This window comes from Pipistrellus hanaki (assembly GCF_964339955.1).
Source record: "Pipistrellus hanaki genome assembly, chromosome: 12".
In the NCBI taxonomy this organism is placed as follows: Eukaryota; Metazoa; Chordata; class Mammalia; order Chiroptera; family Vespertilionidae; genus Pipistrellus; species Pipistrellus hanaki.
The window spans coordinates 14,724,411-14,742,839 of NC_140514.1; the positions used below are offsets into that span (position 1 = coordinate 14,724,411).

At 45.0% G+C, this 18,429-nt stretch overlaps 1 protein-coding gene across 2 annotated transcripts; it reads left to right on the forward strand.

The window, feature by feature from the left end:
- The first annotated feature begins 61 nt into the window (after positions 1 to 61).
- Positions 62 to 17,443, forward strand: GTF3C2 (general transcription factor IIIC subunit 2). Of its 2 annotated transcripts, XM_084900419.1 has the most exons (19): positions 62 to 198; positions 4,551 to 4,821; positions 4,984 to 5,305; positions 5,901 to 6,186; positions 8,233 to 8,327; positions 9,042 to 9,119; positions 9,269 to 9,367; positions 10,155 to 10,382; positions 10,581 to 10,692; positions 10,907 to 11,015; positions 12,083 to 12,108; positions 12,291 to 12,420; positions 14,438 to 14,582; positions 14,689 to 14,850; positions 15,043 to 15,130; positions 15,353 to 15,481; positions 15,747 to 15,896; positions 16,043 to 16,150; positions 16,433 to 17,443. In XM_084900419.1, the coding sequence occupies exons 2-19, from the start codon at positions 4,575 to 4,577 to the stop codon at positions 16,649 to 16,651; spliced, it is 2,733 nt and encodes a 910-aa protein (XP_084756545.1). In that variant the 5' UTR covers positions 62 to 198; positions 4,551 to 4,574; the 3' UTR covers positions 16,652 to 17,443. The 2 variants fall into 2 exon arrangements, with proteins under 2 accessions (XP_084756545.1, XP_084756546.1); XM_084900420.1 differs by lacking the exon at positions 16,043 to 16,150.
- Positions 17,444 to 18,429: the final 986 nt, after the last annotated feature.

Below are 18,429 nucleotides of genomic sequence, written 5' to 3' on the forward strand. Positions count from 1 at the left end.
GCATTGTGGAACACAGTGCAATAGAAAACTCTCTGGCACACACTCGCAACCAAACTCACATGTTTACCTTTGTGCACTGCTACCGGAGGTCGGGGATGGACCGTCAATGAAGAGTAGCTACGGGATTACGTCATAAAGCCGCGACCAGACGGGCGGCGCCATCTTCGAACTTGGACTTCCGGAAGGACTTTGGTGAGGGTGAGTGTACAGCCGTGGGGTGTGCGGGGGCCCCCCACGATTACTCCTCCTCCTTTTTCGGTGGCGCCAAAATATTGGCTCCGCTGTTCCCATTCTGCACAGCATCGCGACCTCCAGCCCCTGGGCGGCTGCTATAGGAACCATCAAGCTCCCCACTTCCTTACCCACCGTGGCCAGAATGCATCCCCCATCTCTGCAAACCACGGCCTCGCCTCCTCCACTCACACGGTGCCCGTAACACAGCATCCAGTGTCCTGGCCTGGGCGCTGCTTACGTTACCTCCCTCGACGCTGGGAACCTACAGTAGTCCTCAGCTTTGGAAAGCCCAGGGCTGGCCGCAGGCCCGGGCCGGTGGTGAAAGGTGCTCCCCTGCTCAGGGCTGAGGGAGGGCAGGCGGGCACCTTAGAGGAGCTGCGGGTCAGTCCCTCCTGCAGCTGTGCCCCAGCCTCCTCCCTCCTCCTCCTCCGGGAGGCTCTTCGAAACCTGGGGGTTGTGCCCCGCGCGCTGCAACCTCATTGGCGCAGTCCAGGGCCAGTTAGTTTCCTCGCCTGGCCCTTTTCTCCCCTGGCGAGTTGGCTGGGAGGGCAGAGGTGACGCCTTCAACCCCACCCAGCACTTGGTTAGAGAGCTGCAGGGTATGGCCAAGCCTCTTCCCGGAGCGGCGTATTGTTACACAAACTTAAGTCATTCCTGTGCCATTAGCACTTTTGCCACCCATTCTTACCAACTGTACTATTAGAGTTTTCTTTAAATTGATTTATTTTTAAAGTTTAAGTGCTTTCGTCTCCATGCAATATATGAACCCATGAAGTTTCATGGGCTTGTTATATATATATATTTTATAAGTTAAAATAAAAACACAGTCGAGTAAAACTGTTCATTTTTATACTATTAAAATAATATTGCATACCACCAGTTGTACCAGACTTTGGGAAATAGTATGTTAGAACCAACAGTGAGTTTAAATTGTAAAAGATTGAGGAACTTCTGGAAGGTTACTGAATTTGAATTTCTTCTCAAGAAAAGACAGTGTTTCAAGAAAGTAATGATAAGTAGCTTCAGTGCTGCTGAGAGGTCAAGTTAAATAAGACTGAGAAGTGTCAATTGAGTTAATTGGCAGCAATTACTGAGGAATTTCAGCTTCAGGGATGGGGTGGGGGCTATATCCTCGTTAGGAGGAAGTAGGATAATTAAAATGTAAGGGCAGGCAACTCTTTTAAAAGTCTGTGAGATGGAGGAGGAACATATTAGTTGGAGGAGGAATATGGGTTGAAGGGCAATTTGTGTGTGTGTTAAGATGCGAATTGTAAACATTTAAACATGCTCTTTGGCTCTGGCTGGTGTTGCCCAATAGTTAAGAGAATTGGCCTGCTCACCGAAGGGTCTTGGGTTTGATTCCTGGGCTACAGGTTTGATCGCTGGCACCTGTCAGGATGTGTAGGGGAGGCAACCAATTGGTGTGTCTCTCTCACATTAATGTTTTTCTCTTTCTTCCTCCTTCCCGCACTCAGCCTTCCCTCCCCCTCTTAATCCCTTCCTCTGCCCCTTCTACTCTCTCTAAAAAAAACAAAAATCAATGGAAAAAAAATATCCTCAGGTGAGGATTAACAAAAAAACAAAAAAAACCACCACCACCACCAACAAAAAAACACACAACACACACACAAAAAAAACCCCACACACAAAAAGAGGTCCGTGCTTTTTGGAAGATGCCCATAGAGAAGAAAAGAATAAATGACTAGTTTCCTTAAGAAGGCAGAAAATGGGGCTTGAACGCTATGGAAGGTGAGGCTTTAAGTGGATGAGGGAGGAGTCTAAATGCACGGAGGATCAAGCTACTTTGCAAGAAATCCAAGTATTTCCCTCTAATGGCTTTAAATTTTGTTTCAAAAACCAGAAGCAAAGTTATCTGCTGAGAACCAGGGGATCAGACATTGGAAGAGAGAGGGTGTGGAGAGACTAAGAGAGAAAGTGTGATTGTGTAGCTTAGATGCACACAATGAAGAAGGTAGAAGATCGGTTCATCTAAGGCTGGAATTTTGCCAGATCTGTGAAACAAAAGACAGACAGAAGGAAAGTTTATAATGTCAATAGAGTCTGACTAAAGAAATCTAAGCTAGATTGTATGTGGCTGCTGCCATAGGGAGAAATTGGAGAGATCAATGAATAGTGGCTAGATGTGATTGAAGAATAGATACAGTGATGGGAGTTGAGCAGTCTAGCTGTAATGATGGGAGGTTGTGATCAGATAGTAAATGTCTTAGCGATTCTGGAGGTTAAAAAGTATTATGTGATGACAGGGTCCAGGGTGTAACAACGGAGCGATTAGCAGGGCTTTAGCTGAATGTTACAAGCTTCAGAGGAACAAGGCTTTTGCAAGAGGGGAAGGACTACTTGTCAAGCAGTGGCATTGGAGAGGAACTGAGAAGACCCTGATCCCACTTTCTCACCTTGGGTAAGTGGGATGTGAGGAAATGAACAACTTCCACTTAGAGCCTGGAAAGCTAGAGATTTCATTTCCTGGAAATTTACCATCCAAGACTCTGAATGTGATTTAGGTCTTTCTGATCAAATGTGCTCTTAAGGAACTCAAATTGGGGCCTGAGATTAGAGAGGGGAGAGGCAGGCCAGCATGTGTGCATTTTGCTGGTGCAGATTGTGGCCTCGGAGTGCTTCTGGATTTGGGAGCCAGAGAAGTGTCTTCCCCATTTACGTGGTCACATTCTGATTGTAGAGGCAACTTGTTTATGGAGCCATAGCTGATGAGAGAGAATCATTGATCGGCTGCCTCCTGCATGCCCCCCACTGGGGATTGAGCCTGCAACCTGGGCATGTGCCCTGACCAGGAATCAAAACCATGACCTACAGGTCAATGCTCAATCACTGAGCCACACCAGCCAGGCTGTTACTAACTTTGAATGGAGTAGTTCTGACAGGGCTTGCTATTTACCAGAGAACAGTGCAGGTGGATTCTCACTGACCTCCATTTACTTTGGCATTGTTCTCTTCTATCTTTAGCACATGATGTTATAGTGTGTCCTTAACACCTGAGTTAGAGAGTTGGCTGTTATCATTTATAATCCACTCAGACTGTTGTGAACTTTTAATTGGTTTGACATTTCGTATGTTTTCATCAGCAACCTTTTCTATAAGACGGATCATTTCTTTATCCTGAAGATACACACAGTCCTACGGGGAATTCCCTCCTCAGATTTGAACTATTTCTCCCCCTTTGACCCAGACAAGCAGGTTTTTCTGGCTGAAAACTGTGCCCTGGCAGAGTTCTTTGTTGCTCAGGTTTTTGGTTGGTATCAGTGTTTTATCTCCTATTGACTTTGGTCCATGGTTGTACACCTGATTCCTGGGTTTGAAGAAAATGAAGATTTATGACCGTTTTAAAATCCATTCTTCAATGTGGGGAAAGCTCTTTTTTTCTTAAAAATTTTAATATGTGGATTTGAGAGAGACATTGATGTGTTGTTCCACTTATTTGTGCATTAATTGGTTGGTTCTTGTATGTGTCCTGACCGGCGGGTAATGAACCGAACCCACAAACTTGTTATATCGGAATGACACTAACCAACCGAGCTACTGACCAGGGCAGGGAAAAGTCTCTTAATGTAGTAGGATGCTCCTTAATTGTCTCAAAGCCTACCACCTCCCCAACCCAGGTAAAAGACTGATGACTGGGCACTGGAGAACTGTTTTACTTATTTTTTATTAAAAAATATATATATTTTATTAATTTTTTACAGAGAGGATGGGAGAAGGGTAGAAAGTTAGGAACATAGATCAGCTGCTTCCTGCACACCCTCTACTGGGGATGTGCCCGCAACCAAGGTACATGCCCTTGACCAGAATTGAACCCGGAACCTTTCAGTCCAGAGGCTGACACTCAGTCCACTGAGCCAAACTGGTTAGGGCTGTTTTACTTATTTTTAAATAAATCTGTTCCTTGACTAATGCTTATAAAGATGGCTTTTAGATCTAGGCATTCACTGCAGTATCATTACAAGAAATGTTATGAGCTTTAAGTTATATAATGTAAATAAAGCACTTACTACAGTGCTTGCACATAGCAATTGTCTTAAAAAATGGTGGCTGTATTATTATTTGTTTGTTATTATCAGCTTCACTAGCATGTAAGTTCCATGAGGGCAGGGACCTTGTCTGTCTTGCTTATTGTCATAATACCTGACATGGAAGATGTTTAGTAACTATTACTGAATGAATACATGATCAGGCAGCTTAGATTTCTGGTTTCGGGAAGGGCAGTGAGGGGAGAAAAATAGAAAAATCGGAGTCAGTACAAATAGATTTTACCTTCTTTTCATTTGTCTGTCTGTGTGCAGGGGCAACCATTTTGGGGGGTGCTGATGGATACCTGCGGGGTCGGCTATGTCGCCCTGGGGGAGGCCGGCCCCGTGGGGAACGTGACTGTAGTGGGCTCTCCGGGACAAGAGGTGCTAAATCAGCTTGATGTCAGGACCACTTCAGACACAGCCAGCACCGAGGCTTCCATAGAGATGTCTCTGCCTACCTCTTTGACTGGACTTGAGGGTTCTCTTGATGAGAAAAAGCTCCTTCCAGAACAGGAAAGCCTACCCAGACTAGAACAGCAAGGTATGTACCTTGTCTTCTCATCTTCTTCTCTCCCTGTGCTCAGTTTAAGATGAAAGAGAACAGGTTGAGTTCATAGGTTTAACAAGCCTGGGTATGTTGTAGTCTGTTCTAAAGAGGTTTGAGCTCTGGTCCCATCTCATAGACACGTATTCTTCTCTACAGATCTTTCTTCAGAGATGTCAAAGGTCTCAAAGCCTAGGGGCTCAAAGCCTGGCCGGAAGAGAGGTGGTAGGGCGCGGAAAGGCCCCAAAAGGCCTCAACAACCTAATCCTCCACCAGTCCCTCTGGCTCCTGGTCACTTAGATTCATCCATCCCGCTGTCCACCCCCATGCCTAAGAAACGAGGTCGGAAGACCAAGGCAGAGCTGCTTCTGCTGAAGTTGTCCAAAGGCCTGGATCAGCCAGAGTCTCCGGCTCCAAAGAGGCCCCCTGAGGACTTTGAGACTCCACCTGGGCAGCGACCCCGCCGGAGGGCTGCCCAAGTGTAAGGATTGGGGCGCATCTTGAGTGGAGGTTGGGGTGAAGGAATCAGGGTGGGTCAGATGTTGGGGAGATGAAAAGACTATGATGAGGTGTCGGGTTCTGGGGACTTGAGTGATCTGGTTTTTATATCAGCAACTTTCATCTGTTGTTCACTTTGTCTGTCTAGGATTTTCTTTCTGTAAAATCTTTGTATCCTATCCGTTTTTCACAATTTCCCCCCAGGTCTTCATTACAATTTTACCACTCAGATATAGTATATCAGTATATCCGCACCTTTCTATTATTTTCTGTTGCCATCTGTGATTTTTTACTGTGGTAGAGTGAAAAGTGCTTGGGACTTGAAGTCAGAAGACCTGGTTTAGATCCCACATATGTTATCTGAATCATTTTGACCAAGTCACTTTACTTTCCTGGAATTATGTTTATCTATCAGAAGGGAAGGAGAAATAAATAGCTGCTTCACAGGGTCACTGAGGGTCCAGTGCAATAAGAATCAACCCAGTGTCTGGAAGAGTGGGCTCTAAATAAATAAATAGATAAAGAGTGGGCTCTTGTTAAGTGTTTGTGAGTATGTCTGACTCTGCCCTACCCCACAGGGCACTTCTGTATCTTCAGGAACTGGCGGAAGAGCTCTCAACAGCCCTGCCTGCTCCAGTGTCCTGTCCTGAGGGCCCCAAGGTGAGCAGCCCCATCAAACCAAAGAAGATCCGGCCACAGTCAGTCTGTCAAGGTGGAGAGGAAGAGGACGACACCACGCGAGACGAAGACTTTGTTCTCAAGGTTGAGGCTGAAGATGGAGAAGAAAGTGAGGTCCCAAGTGAGAGCTCATCTGACCCTGAGCCTGCTGCGGCCCGCAGCACCCCACGAGGAACCACGTCAGGGGTAAGAGGATCCACTGAAGGAACTAATAGGATTATTAGTTCCCAGAAAGGAAGGCTTTGACCTAGTCACTATGATGACCAAAAGAGGTAAAAGAAGAAAGATACAAATTCAAATACACTTGAGATTGCAGGAGCTAAGGGTGTAAGTAAACAGGATTATTCATTCATCTTTTGAACATCTGTTCTAGCCAGTTTGGCTTGGTGGTTAGAGTGTCAGCCCACGGACTGAAGAGTCCCGAGTACAATTCTGGTCAAGGGCATGTACCTCGGTTGTAGGCTTGATCTCCACCTGGTTAGGGCATGTGTGAGAGGCAACCGATCGATTGTCTCTGTCACATCGATGTTTCTGTATGTCTCTCTCCTCCCAACCTCTACAAATCAGTGGGGAAAAAATTCTCTCTGGTGACGATTAACAAAAATACCCAAAACCTATATTGAGCATCTACTGCGAGCTAGGAAACACAAATCGTGAATAAAGCAGAGTCCTGCCTCCCAAAGTTCAGTTGCTAGGCCAGGAGAGATCAAAATGTGTTAGCCAAATAGAGGAGGGGTAGTCAACTGCTTAGGCTTCACAAAGGAATGATAGTTCAGCTAGGTCTCAACAGGTAAATGAAAGTGTGCCAGAGAGATTGATTTTTTTCAGAAATTGATTATGGCTACAGCATAGGGCTTTGGGTAAAGTGGGGATTAAACTAGAGAAGATAAAAGGAGTGACAGTAGGAGCCATTAAAGGTGTGTGCTTAATTGTGGTAAAATCTACATAACTGAAAACTTACCATTTAAAAATGTATAGCTCGCTGGCATTTAATGCATTCATAGTGTTGTGCAACCACTAACATTATCCATTTCCAAGATGTTTCGTCATCCCAAATAGGAAGAGTGGGGAACGCAGGAGAGGCAAAGATGGGCAGGTGATGAGCTCACTTTCTCACATACTGAGTTGGAAGTGCCTGTAGACCGTGGACCATGCTGGGGACATCTGGTCACCAATCAGAATTGAATATGGGACCAGTGCCTTACTTGTCTTAAGTGCAACATTTAAGGGAGCACCAAATCCTTAGAAATCAGGATGAATATTTTGGTACATTTTTAAAAATCAAAATTAATTTAACAAATCTATAATGACCAAATATCACATTTTATTTATTTATTTATTTATTTATTTATTTATTTATTTATTTCAAATATCAAATTTTAAATAAAGACAGGAACTGTATTACTGATTTTCCTTTTGCTTCAGGCTCTAAAATTGCTTGGCACCACTGTATGGATCTAGAGTTTGTAGAAAAGTTGAAAACTAGTGAAGTTTGAGCTTATTAAAATGTAAACTTGATTAACGGGTAATGATGGTAGTCAAACTTTATAATCGGGTATAATGTTGGGACATGGGGTGAAATGACCAGGAGTGCATGTATGGAGGTTGGAAAAGAAGTCAGGATGTCTCTGGGAAATACCATCATGGACCAAGTCTATTAGAGGAGGGAGAACCAGCAAAGCAATATTAGAAAGATGGGAGGAGGAAGGAAAGACTACTCCATAGGCAAGAGTTTTAAGAAGTAAATGGAAATCCCCTAAGTCCAATGTGTGGAGACATCAAGGAAAACGTTCAAAAAACATGTAACAGACTTTGCAGTTTTAAAAAATGTAAGTTTTTTTTACTTATTTCAGAGAGAAAGAGAGAGACAGATAGAAACATCAATGATGAGAATCATCAATCAGCTACTCCTGCACGCCCCACACTAGGGATGGAGCCTGCAACCCAGGCATGTGCTCTGACCAGGAATCGAACCGTGACCTCCTGGTTCATAGGTCAACACTCAACCACTGAGCCACACCAGCCAGGCAGATTTTGCAGTTTTGATGGAGGAGTAGGAGCAGAAGGTGGAGAAGTCTTTGTAATGGTTTTAACATAAATCTTTTGAGATTCTGATATGGCAAAGGTTAGAGGGGAAGTTGTGCGGAGAAAAGTAAAAGCTGAGAAAGCTGTGTCCTGGGAACTTCCTCTGGCTATAAAATTCTCCTTGACACTTTCTTCATTTGATCCCAGAAGCAGAAGCTGCACTGCCGGGGCATGGCTCCCAATGGCTTGTCCAATCACATCATGGCTCCTGTCTGGAAGTGCCTCCATCTCACCAAGGACCTGTGAGACTTGGGAATGGGGCCTGGGAATGGAAGGGTGGTGGAGTGCACAGAATGATCTAGAATGGGGCTGTGAGAAAGAGGGCAGGCACTCACAGGGTAGAGCACTGAAGACATCATAAATAAACGACACTGCTCCAAAGGCAAAAGTTTTAGTGCTGTGCTGTCTGTTATTCAAGGCAGTAGCTGCATGTAGCAATTTAAAAGTAAAATTCAGTTTCTCCTTTGCAATAGCCCCATTTCAAATGCCCAGAAAGCTTTTCTTTTAATTGATTATTTTAATTGTAATTTTAATTTTTAGAGAGAAAGGAAGGGAGAGAGGAAAAAAAACTGATATGAGAGCAAAACACCAGTTGGCTGCCTCCTGCATGCCCCCTACCATGGGTCAAACCTGCAACCGGGTCATGTGCCCTGAGCAGGAATCGAACTGGTAACCTTTTGTTTGTTTGTTTTTAATATCTTTTTATTTATTTCAGAGAGGAAGGTGGAGAGAGAGAAACATCAGTGATGAGAGAGATTCATTGATTGGTGCCTCTCGCACACCCCACACTAGGGGTCTTGTGCCCTGACAAGGAATTGAACTGTGACCTCCTGGTTCATAGGTTGACACTCAACCCCTGGGCCACACTAGCCAGGACCATTATCACAGAAAGTTTTTTTGGGCAGAACTGCTTAGAATTTATCTCTTCCTTCGTTAATGCTTCTCCGTCCCTCTAGTCGAGAACAGAAGCATTCGTACTGGGAGTTTGCAGAATGGATTCCTTTAGCCTGGAAGTGGCACTTGTTATCTGAACTGTAAGTTGAAGAGCCATCTCTGAAGCCTTGGGGGGGTGGTGATACCACTGGAGGCTACAGAGTGACAGAGGATCTAGATTTATGACGGGAATCCTAGAAAAGGAGAAACTCTTCCAGGTTCAGGCTGTTGTTCCCTTTGCCTTCCCTAGTGAGGCAGCTCCCTACCTGCCCCAGGAGGAGAAGTCTCCACTGTTTTCTGTGCAACGTGAAGGACTTCCTGAAGATGGCACACTCTACCGCATTAACAGGTAGATTATATCTCTTCTAATTCTAGGAGAGAAGTAGGAAAAATGAATGTTGGAAGGGGACAGATTGGCCCTGTTCTTCCCCTGCTGCTGGTCCAGTTGATCCCAAGGGTCGGAGTCCCGGGTAGATCTGGTCAGTCCCCTCTAGTTTGCAGTGCTCGTTGCTGCTGGCCAGACTAAAGGACACTATGGAGGTTGAGGGTCAAACCTGTTTACAAGCTCATCTATACTCGGGTAGTCCCTGACAGACTGGCCCCGGAGAGAACACTGTAGTAACCAGGATGCATACCTGATGTCTTTGAAGGTGAACTAGAACAGAAGGACTGGGAGGGAAAGGAGGAAAACACAAACGAGAGCGAGGACTGCTCTCACCTGTAGACTGTCCTTGATCCTCCGGCCCTTGCTGAAGCCAGTTCATTCTAACTCTGGTGGAATTCCCATTCTGTCCTCATTACCTTTTTACTAACTAAAATTTTTAGAGCAATTTAACTTCATGGGAAAATTGAGAGGAAGAGATAGAGATTTCTGATATACCTCCTGCCCCCACGCATGCATAACTTCTCCCACTATCAACATTCTCCACCGGAATTGATGACCTACATTGGTATAGCATAGTCACTCGAAGTCCATAGTTTACATTAGGGTTCACTTTTGGTGTGTGTACATTCTAGGGATTGGACAAATACTTCGTTTGTTTGGACGTATCACTGTTTATTTATCCATTCACCTATGAATTTTTCATTACCTTTTATTAACTCCTTTTTTCATTCTATCTTTGACTTGTCTCCAGATTTAGCTCGATCACGGCACACCCGGAGCGCTGGGATGTGTCCTTCTTCACAGGGGGCCCTCTCTGGGCTCTGGACTGGTGCCCAGTGCCGGAGGGGGCCGCAGCCTCGCAGTACGTGGCCCTTTTCTCCAGCCCTGACATGAATGAGACCCATTCCCTGAGCCAGCTTCATTCGGGTCCCGGGCTGCTGCAGCTCTGGGGCCTTGGGACCTTGCAGCAAGAAAGCTGGTGAGGTGGGGCTGGGACACTGCTGACTCCGGGAGGGTGTCTGAGGAGGAGCGACGGACGGGGCTGGGCAGGATCCGGGTTTGGGTTGCGGGGGAGGGAGGGCTTGGATTGGTTTGAAATAAGGGGAGCACACAGGCTCTGGCAGCCCTAGACCCCCCTTCTTCTTACCCATACTCCCCATATGGCTTCTCTCCTCAGTCCTGGCAACAGGGCCCACTTTGTCTATGGGATTGCTTGTGACCACGGCTGCATTTGGGACCTCAAGTTCTGCCCCAGTGGAGCATGGGAACTTCCAGGCACCCCTCGGAAGGTACCTCCCAGTTGATTGTGTGATGGCCCTTGGACTCAGAGCCAGAGCAAAGGCTCTGGGTGTTCCCAGAGTAGGAGGAACAGAGTTTGGATGGCGGTGGATGGCATTTTTTCCTAGCAACCTATGTCGTATTTCCAGAAACTAGAACCTCAGAAGTTTTCTGAGAGGCTCCTAAGCCAGCAGTCCTCAGCACAGATCTGGTCTCACCCCCTAGGCTCCTCTCCTGCCTCGGCTGGGTCTCTTGGCTCTTGCTTGCTCAGACGGGAAGGTGCTGCTGTTCAGTCTGCCCCATCCCGACGCCCTGCTGGCACAGCAGCCCCCAGGTGAGTAGCCCAGCAAAAAGGAGAATGAGGCTGCTGTGGCCATGGCCAGATCTTTGTAGGGCCTGTCCATCTCCCCGGAAACTCTTCTAGGCCCAGTCTCTATAGTACAAAGCCTTGCACAGCCACACCTTCCATTCTGGCTTCACACGTTCTGTACTTGACCTCTCTCTTCAGCAGCCCACAAATAATTCTCTTTTGCAGACTTATAACTGCATTTTTTCATCACATTGCCTTCATCTCCCTCTCTTCCCTGTTCTCCCTGCTCTCAGGCTTCTTCCTCTTGGCCACAGTTAGCTGTGTAAAGAACTGCCAACAGCTGAGGTTGACTAATAGGGCCAGTCGTCCCTGCCATACTCTTGTTCTCCTAATCTTGTCCTCAGCCTCTCCTGTCCTCACCACCACACATACATAGAAACACACTCTCTGTTGTAAACAGAGGGAGAGAAGATAGAGCTGAATATGAGCAAGAAGAGGAGGGTCAGGGGAAGGCAGCTCCTATTGGTTGAATTTACTTGTTTTTCAACTGCACTGAGTTGAAGAGGGCATCTCAGTTTGAACCCTGAGAAGGCCCATGTTTGGTGAGCAGGTGGAGGAGTGGCTTGAGGAGCGATTGGGAGGTGAAGAAGTGAAGATAGAATGGATAGACAATTTTTTTCAGAAAGTCTGGCTGTGAAGGGGAACACGTGACAGGGTAGTGGATGGAGGTAAGAGTCTTGTTTGGTTGGTTTAGATAGGAGGCGATAGTGTGAATGTGAGAATGACCCAGGAGGGGAAGAGAGAGTGAATAATGCAGATGATAGGATGGGTAACCAGAGAGCAAAGTTCTTTGGGAAATGGTGAGAAGAGAGCAGAGTGGAGGGAACCGCCATTCTGATAGGATACTGTGAGAATAGGAGGAAAGAAGAAGATGGGGCAGAGAAAGGTGGGCTCGTACATTTGATGGGGAAAAGATAAGAGTGTAAGGGAACGTCACTATTGAAAGGGTGGGGTGCTGATCTAAGAGCAAGGCTTATTAGGACCTCGGTCTTCTGGATCAGAGAATCAGTTCTGCTCTTTTCCCCTCACAGATGCAATGAAGCCCGCCATCTATAAGGTGAGTGAGGAACCTGCTGCCTTACCCTGGCTCCATCTTCTGGAGCCTCCCTTACTGAGTCCTTAGAGAGTCTTTCTCACTCTGAGAGATCTTCCTCTCCTGCCGGATTGGACACTAATCTGAGTCTTCATTCCAAACAATAGGTATTCCTAACCCTAGTCCCATCTCTTCTGTCCCTGCAGGTTCAGTGTGTGGCAACCCTGCAGGTGGGGTCTGTGCAGGTATCAGACCCCTCTGAGTGTGGGCAGTGCCTTAGCCTGGCCTGGATGCCCACCCGGCCCCACCACCACCTGGCTGCGGGATACTATAATGGTAAAAAACAAAACCAAACCTAAGGAGCTATTGCTCTTTAAGCTTGCTTTGGGTTGTTGTTTCCTTTTTGGTTGAGTGTTGAGCATTACATAGTTATAAATATTCAGGCAATGTAAAAAAAAATACAGAGACGAAAGAAAAAAGTTATTGGAATGTTTCTACTTAGAAAAGTAATTGAGTAGAGGAACATAATTTCATGTAGTTCTCTGTGCATATGTAAAGCTGAAAAGAAATGGGATCAGCTGAAACCGGTTTGGCTCAGTGGATAGAGCGTCAGCCTGCGGACAGAAAGGTCCCGGGTTTGATTCCAGTCAAGGGCATGTACCTTGGTTGCAGGCACATGCCCAGTAGGGGGTGTGCAGGAGGCAGCTAATAGATGTTTCTCTGTCATTGATGTTTTTAACTCTCTATTGCTCTCCTTTCCTCTCTGTAAAAAATCAATAAAATATATTATAAAAAAAAGAAAAAAAGAAATGGGATCATGTACTATAGCAAGTTTAAATGAAAAGATGTTAAATGTAATTATACTTTGATTTTATAGTAGAAAAGACAAGTGAAGCTGAAAGATGAGCTAAACTCCTAGTAGATGTTCCCTTACCACAGAGACATTAGTTCCTTAAAGATACTTTTAAGATTAAAAATAAAAAATAAAAATTATAGATAACATTAAGTAGTTGGAGGTGTTAGGTTGTCGTTTTTAAGTGACAAGTTTTAGACATTATCAGTAGCCTTTCTGCTGGGGAGGTAAGGAAATTGCACTCTCACATTTCTTCTCCTTATCTCTTCCACCATCTCCTAATTGTTTCTTTTAGTGATATTCTTACATTGTCAAGGTACATGATACTTGATGCTGCTTTGCTGCCTTAATTCCCAGTTATTTAATCATAATTTTACATTGAAATGATTGCAAGTCTCTACTACTCCTTTCATCTGTCTTTCCCTCCATTGCTGATATTTATTAATGCTGCTTAGCTGTAATTCACTGTCAATACCTTTTTTTCAAGAAAGGTTCATGGGTATTACATTTCCTGAGTTTATATATAAAAGAGGTTTAGTTACATACATTTTTCCCAATTTTTATTTATTAAAATTCTATTGTTTATTAGTTTGTCTTTAAAAAAAATGTTTTTAATGATATTGGAGAAGAAGAGAGAGGGTGAGACAGAAACATCAATGTTAGAGAGAAACATCGATTGGTTGTTTCCTGTACCGGGATGAACCCATTACCTGGGCATGTGCCCCAACTGGGAATCGAACCAGCAACCTTTCAGTGCATAGGACAATGCTCAACTAACTAAGGCACATTGGCCAAGGCAGTTTATCTCTTATTTTAATCAAAATTACATTTTTTAGTATCCCCTGCTCTGCCAGCCTGGTCGGGGTCAACTTGTTTTGGGTCAGCCAAGTTAGTTTTTGTTTGTCGATTTGTTTTTTGTTCTCTGCATTTTGTTGCTTTTGGCTCCTTGCACATTCTCTTTGTCTTAGAGCAGAGTTGACAAACATTTCGGTAAAGGTCCTGATAGTGAATATTTTATGCTATATGGACTGTTTGGCCATTGTTGGAACTATTCGCCTCCACTATTGTAAAGCGAGAGCAGCCATAGACATTAGGTAAATGAATGAGTGGGCTGTGTTCCAGTCAAACTTTATTTACCAAATTAGGTGGCAGGCTATTCTTGGCCCATGGGCTATAGGTTGCCAGCCCTCTCTTAGACAGTTTATGGTCTTTCAAAATCCCTTTACATAGATTTAGTAGGAAGTAGAGGCTACTGAGTGCATTCAACCAAACTTTTTAACTGCAGGTCCCAGACTAAGATAATACTTTTTTGTTGCTTGGAATTGGAACTAAAAATAACAGGTTGAGTCTTTAAAATATGAGGGAATGAATGGACTAGCTGATCATTATCCCTATGTCATTTCATAGAGGATCAGATCTGAGGATAGAAGATAGAGAAGGTAATTAGAGTAAGGAAGAGAGAACCTGCCTTAATACCTACATGTTATGTCCCTACCGCAGGCATGGTGGTTTTCTGGAACCTTCCCACTAACTCGCCCTTGCAGCGGATACGGCTCCCTGATGGCTCTTTGAAGCTCTACCCCTTCCAGGGTTTCCTAGCCCATGACCAGGCTGTGCGTACCCTTCAGTGGTGCAAAGCCAACAGGTTGGAATAGGAGAGTTGTGGAGGTGGGAGGTGAAGCTGGGTTAAGGCTGACTCTTTCAGACTCGTTCAGATTTTAACTTCTCCTTCATCTTTCATCTTTCCACAGTCATTTCATAGTGTCTGCAGGGAGCGACCGGAAAATCAAATTCTGGGACCTTCGACGACCTTATGAACCAATAAACTCTATCAAACGCTTCTTGAGTACAGAGCTGGCCTGGCTGCTCCCCTACAATGGTGTCACCGTGGCTCAGGACAACTGCTATGCCTCGTATGGCGGAATGGAGATAGGAGAAGCTCGGGGGACAGACCTTAGGGGTTGGGGTCTCAGAGTTCCAGATTATTGTGTGGGGAGAGGAGGGTTGGGGGTGATTTCAGTAAGGTAGTTTGACTTCTGGAAGGACATGGGGAGAAGAAATTAATCTTAGGAAAAGGGAAGCTTCATTTCCTCTTTCTCTTACAGTTATGGACTCTGTGGAATTCATTATATTGATGCTGGTTACCTTGGTTTCAAGGCCTACTTCACTGCTCCTCGAAAAGGCACTGTCTGGGTGAGCCCCTCTCTTTACACAGGAAAATGATTCATTTACTCATCTAGTGGTGGTCGGGAAGAGGTAGTAGTTTTTTATAGAAGATAGGTGTGTGGTAACTGTATCATTAGGGATATGGGTTATATAAACTCATTTGTGTGTGTGTGTGTGTGTGTTTCTCCCCCCTGAGAATGCAATTATTATCAGTTCACAGAACTGAACGAATCTGTCTTTTCTTACTAGAGTCTTTCAGGATCCGACTGGCTTGGGACAATAGCTGCAGGAGATACATCCGGGGAGCTCATTGCAGCTATATTGCCTGATATGGCACTGAACCCAATAACTGTCAAGCGACCTGTAGAGCGAAGATTTGTACGTATATGAATATTTAATGGCAGCATCATTTATTAGTTCCTAATCCACATGGCCTCCCAAATTAGTACTACAGGTTAGTTCAGGTATTATCCCCGGGAGTCTTGTTATACACAGTATTGCCTACCCTAGTTCATCTGAACATATGCTTGAACATACTGCTTTCTCCATCTTTAAGTCTCTCCTGCCCCAAACCAATTTTCTCTCTTTTACTTTCATTTTGTCTTCAGTCTCATGAGACCTAACCTTATGGTCTCCTTTCTAGCCTATATATAAAGCAGATCTGATGCCGTATCAGGATAGTCCTGAAGGTCAAGACCACTCTTCTGCATCTGGAGCCCTCAACCCACCCAAGGCTCGAACTTATGCTGAAACCGTCAACCATCACTACTTGCTCTTTCAAGACACAGATTTGGTAAATTGGCCCAGGAGAAGGGGTGTGGCACCAGGAAAAGTAGGAAACTGTAGTCCTTATGTAATAGGGAATCCTAAGGAGTTCCAGCACCAAGATGCAAACCTAAGAAGCTGCTCATTGTCTCTCATTACACTTCCCCTCCCCAGGGTTCCTTCCATGATCTGCTCCGTAGAGAACCAGTGCTGCGTATGCAGGAGGGAGAGGGGCAGGCTCAGCTCTGTCTGGACAGGCTGCAGCTGGAGGCTATTCATAAAGTAAGAACCTTGCCTCTTATCCTCTCCACCCTTCACTCTCATTTTCTCCCAACTCTGGACCTGTGATCAATGAAATGGGAGATGAAAAGCAACCAAGAGGGCTTAGGAGGGAAAACAGCTCTGGAGAACTCATCTTCAAGAACTTACTTTGGTCACTGTCTTCTCACCCTCTCACGGTCCTATCCTGTCAGATTGTGGCCAGGTGTTTTGCTCTCACAACTGGCACTCACCCTAAAGCACCAACTATGAGCATCTCTCTCTTGTTTTCTATTCTCTTCATAGGTACGTTTCAGCCCAAACCTGGACTCGTATGGATGGCTCGTATCTGGGGGGCAGTCAGGGCTGGTTCGGATCCATTTTGTCCGTGGACTCACCTCCCCATTGGGCCACCGTATGCAGCTTGAAAGCCGAGCCCACTTCAATGCTGTGTTCCAGTCGTCCTCTTCTGCTAAAGGGCCTAGCTTCCCTCCAACCACCCATCGCCTTCTGCCCAATCCCTAGTCACGGTCCACACAAGACCCTTGAATGAAGTCTGCCAAGAACAAATGGCCCCACGCATAGACCATAGAGACTGGGGCCTTCTTGGACAGTGATGCTGCCAGGCCTGGACCGTTAGATCTGCCTCCCAGGATTCCTTAGATACCTCTCCTCCCATGGATTTCAGCTGTCATCACGTTTGGAGGCTTCTCCTCCACAAACTCTCAAGGCTCCTCAGCCTAAACTGGCTCACAAGAAACACTCAGGCCTGATCTAGGCTTGGGAGACAAATTGCTCATATTGAGCATATTGTGAAGTGGGTAAAGCTAAGTAAAGGTACTGGGTGTTTTTGAGACCACATGTGAGTGGGTGTTTGGAAAACTGGAAAGAGTATCTGCATGAAGGCTTCTGACTATATCCCAGGATCCAGTATTACTGCCTTCCCAGCTTCCTGTTTAGAGTAACCAACATGCAAGCCCATGGGGACGGGGGTAGTAAGTTGTTGGACTGAAGCTGCTTGTAGTAGTTTTTAACTGAGGAACACGACAGACACACTACCGATAGAACAGTGGTTCAGATCTTACTTGCTCCTGCTTAGGAAATATTCCTGATCACTGGTCATCTGATCCTACTTGAACACTCCTAGACAGTCCTGTTTTAGAAATCTTTATATCCAGTCAGAGTATACCTCCAGATTTTACCATTGGTATTAGGAATTCTAGTAATTCTCACCTGTGATTGCCCTTTTAAGTGTTTAAAATAGCTATCATGTGTTTCCCAAGTCTTCTCTAGATTAAATATCTTCGGTTACCTTAACCATTCTTTTACACGTTATGATTTTTGATCCTTTATGATACTGTCACATTAAACATGTTTAGCTACTTTATTTCAACCCTATATATAGATTTTAGAAGCCACGTATAGTAAGTCCATGCTTATTATCAATAGCTTGTGTGACATTTTTAAAATTTGTTAATGTCTTGATTTTTAGAGATAGGGAGGGAGAGAGAAAGAATGGATTTTTTTTTCTTGTTGTTCCATTCATTCATTCATTCATTGGTTGCTTTTATGTGCCCTGGCTGGAGACCAAACCTGCAGCCTTGCTGTATTGGGTCAATGCTCTGACCAACTGAGCTACCCAACCGGGGCAAGGTTCTGTGACTTTAAACAACATGTAAGGAGACCCATTTTATTATAGGTAAGTTGATATAAACAAGATTTATGTTCATTTGGCATCTCATATAATGAAATGAGGTTATTTGAGGACCTGCTGTATTGTTAGAGCTCACCTTGTTAAAATCCTTTTGTGGGTGCTGCAGACTCATGCCTGCAGTATTGCTTCCTAAGCTAGGACGTACCCCAGCGATGAGAAAGAGGCAGATCACAGTCTTGGAATGTATAGGAGTACAATCAGGGTTTGGGGGTAAGTAGATGACTTCAACTATTTTAGAGAAAAAGACACAGCCAGCTGCTATTTGAAGGGAGTAGAAATTAGTTTAGTGCCTACCTGGAACAAAGCCCTCTGGCACTCCAGACTGATTGGCCAGATATCTGGGAATAGCTTTCTGCCTCTTAAGTGTAAGGAATTCATCATATGTCAGAAAACCTTTAAGAAAGGGATGAAGTGCTTCAGTTTCCTTCCTGTACAGAAGAGGAAACAGACCTGGAGGCGACCCAGACCATTAGTAGCAGAGGAACCACAGCCCACATCAGTGCAAAAGAGCCAAGGATTGCACCATTCTTTTGTGAGCCAGCTCAGGTTGTGCCAGTTCGCTTTCTGAGCTGATTAAGAAGGAACTGCC